The sequence below is a fragment of the Lottia gigantea genome (assembly GCF_000327385.1).
Source record: "Lottia gigantea unplaced genomic scaffold LOTGIsca_129, whole genome shotgun sequence".
Taxonomy (NCBI): domain Eukaryota; kingdom Metazoa; phylum Mollusca; class Gastropoda; family Lottiidae; genus Lottia; species Lottia gigantea.
Window position 1 is genome coordinate 557709 of NW_008707410.1, and position 2330 is coordinate 560038.

A 2330-nucleotide genomic window follows, 5' to 3' on the forward strand; every position below is an offset into this window, starting at 1 on the left:
GATCCCCCTTCCCTAGTCATGTATCATGATACCCCTACCCTAAACATGTATCAGAGTGATATGTATCATGATCCCCCTTCCTTATAGATGTATCATGATCCCCCTTGCCTAGACATGTAATATGATCCCCCTTCCCTAGATATGTATGATGATCCCCCTTCCCCATTGAGTGAGCCCCCTTTCCTAGACATGTATCATGATCCCCCTTCCCTAGATATGTATCATGATCCCCCTTCCCCATTGAGTGATCCCCTTTCCCTAAACATGTATCAGAGTGATCCCTTACCTAAACATGTATCATGATCCCCCTTCCCTAGATATGTATCATGATCCCCCTTCCCTAAACATGTATCAGACTGAGCCCCTTCCCTAAACATGTATCATGACTCCCCCTTTCCCTTAGGGTGATCCCCCTTCCCTAAACATGTATCATGGCCCCCCTTTCCCTTAGGGTGATCCCCCTTGCCTAGACATGTATCAGAGAGATTCCCCTTCCTTTCCCTAGACATGTATCAGAGTGATCCCCCTTCCCTAGACATGTATCAGAGTGATCCCCCTCCCCTTAACATGTTCAGAGTGATCCCCTTTCCCCTTCCCTAGACATGTATCAGAGTGATCCCCCTTCCCTAGACATGTATCAGAGTGATCCCCCTTCCCTAGACATGTATCAGAGTGATCCCCCTTCCCTAAACATGTATCAGAGTGATCCCCTTCCCTAAACATGTATCATGACTCCCCCTTTCCCTTAGGGTGATCCCCCTTCCCTAAACATGTATCATACCCTTTCCCTTAGGGTGATCCCCCTTGCCTAGATATGTATCAGAGTGATCCCCCTTCCCTAGAGATGTATCAGAGAGATTCCCCTTCCCTTCTCTAAACATGTATCAGAGTGATCCCCTTCCCTAGTTATGTATCATGACTCCCCATTAATATCTAATATGATCCCCCTTCCCCATTGAGTGATCCCCATTCCTTAGATATGTATCTTGACCCCCTTCCCTAGATATGTATCAGTGATCCCCCTTCCCTAAACATGTATCAGAGTGATCCTCCTTCCCTAGATATGTATCAGAGTGATCCCCCTTCCCTAAACATGTATCAGAGTGATCCCCTTCACTAAACATGTATCAGAGTGATCCATCGTCCCTAAACATGTATCAGAGTGATCGCCCTTCCCTAAACATGTATTAGAGTGATCCCCCTTCCCTAAACATGTATCAGAGTGATCCCCCTTCCTAGATATGCATCATGATCCCCCTTCCCCTTAGGGTGAACACCCTTCAATAGAGATGTATCATGATCTCCCTTCCCTAAACATGTCTCGGGGTGATCCTTCTTACCTAGACATGTAATATAAACCCCCCATGCACTTCAGTGAAAATTGCATTCCAATGTGAAGCCAAAGACAATCAACGTGAAACTTGTTACTCCATATAACAAATGAATGTGATGCCAACTTGTGATGCATTATGGTGACGAGGGCACACTCAATTCATCAATTGATGGGCAAAGCACTCGTTTCTCCAAAGAGTAACCTGAAATGGTTGGGGTTTCAGTCCAAAATGGATATGAAAATGAAGTTTTGCAAATGCAAATTGAAAAAATGAAGAGCAAGACTTGAAAAAAAAAAAAGATTTGAAAACAATTGATGAATATTAAAAGATGATGAAATATATATGAAATAAAGCATAGTTTTGCATTACACATGACATACATGGTTGTATGTGTTATACTTTCAGATTACACTTGGAGTTGAAATAAAAGACATGGTAACATAATGGTTTATTTCGTTTGTCGTTGATTAAAATCAGTAATATAGATATATATAGCTCTAAATATACAAAATAAATTTCTAGTATTTACAAATTTGTTTGTTGCTTCAAAATTGCTCTAGTAAAATATAAAATTTTCATTACATACATGTATATACACATTTGTTATAGCCAAGCAAAGCTATTTGAGCATTTTCATGTAATATTCAAAACATATATAAACATTCTACTTTATGTTTTGAGTTTTACATGGATGTTCACAAATATCTTAGTTCAACTGTACTTCATTTTACTATCATGAAATACAAAATATTTTTTCTCATAAAATACAAAATAACATGAATGAATTTTTTTACAAATTTATTTCAATGTAACCAAAAATTCATCTTAGTGACCTTTTTATTTCTCAGTTTCTATGGTTAAAAACAAAATAATATCCTTTGAACCTCACTTCCAAATTACAATTATATACTTCTTATTTACAAATTCATCAAATGTATTTACAAATTCATTACATTTTATCATAGAAACCTTTATGTTTCTCTACGATTGTTGCTA

General features: G+C 38.5%; 1 protein-coding gene across 1 annotated transcript; it reads left to right on the forward strand.

Moving 5' to 3' along the window:
* Positions 1-126: 126 nt before the first annotated feature.
* LOTGIDRAFT_138763 (hypothetical protein) lies at positions 127-719 on the forward strand (the record flags this gene model as incomplete). The annotated part of the gene is made up of 2 exons (XM_009048837.1): positions 127-294; positions 576-719. Coding segments are annotated over 2 exons (312 nt in total), but the record flags the coding sequence as incomplete, so codon positions are not given.
* Between the last annotated feature and the right edge of the window lie 1611 nt (positions 720-2330).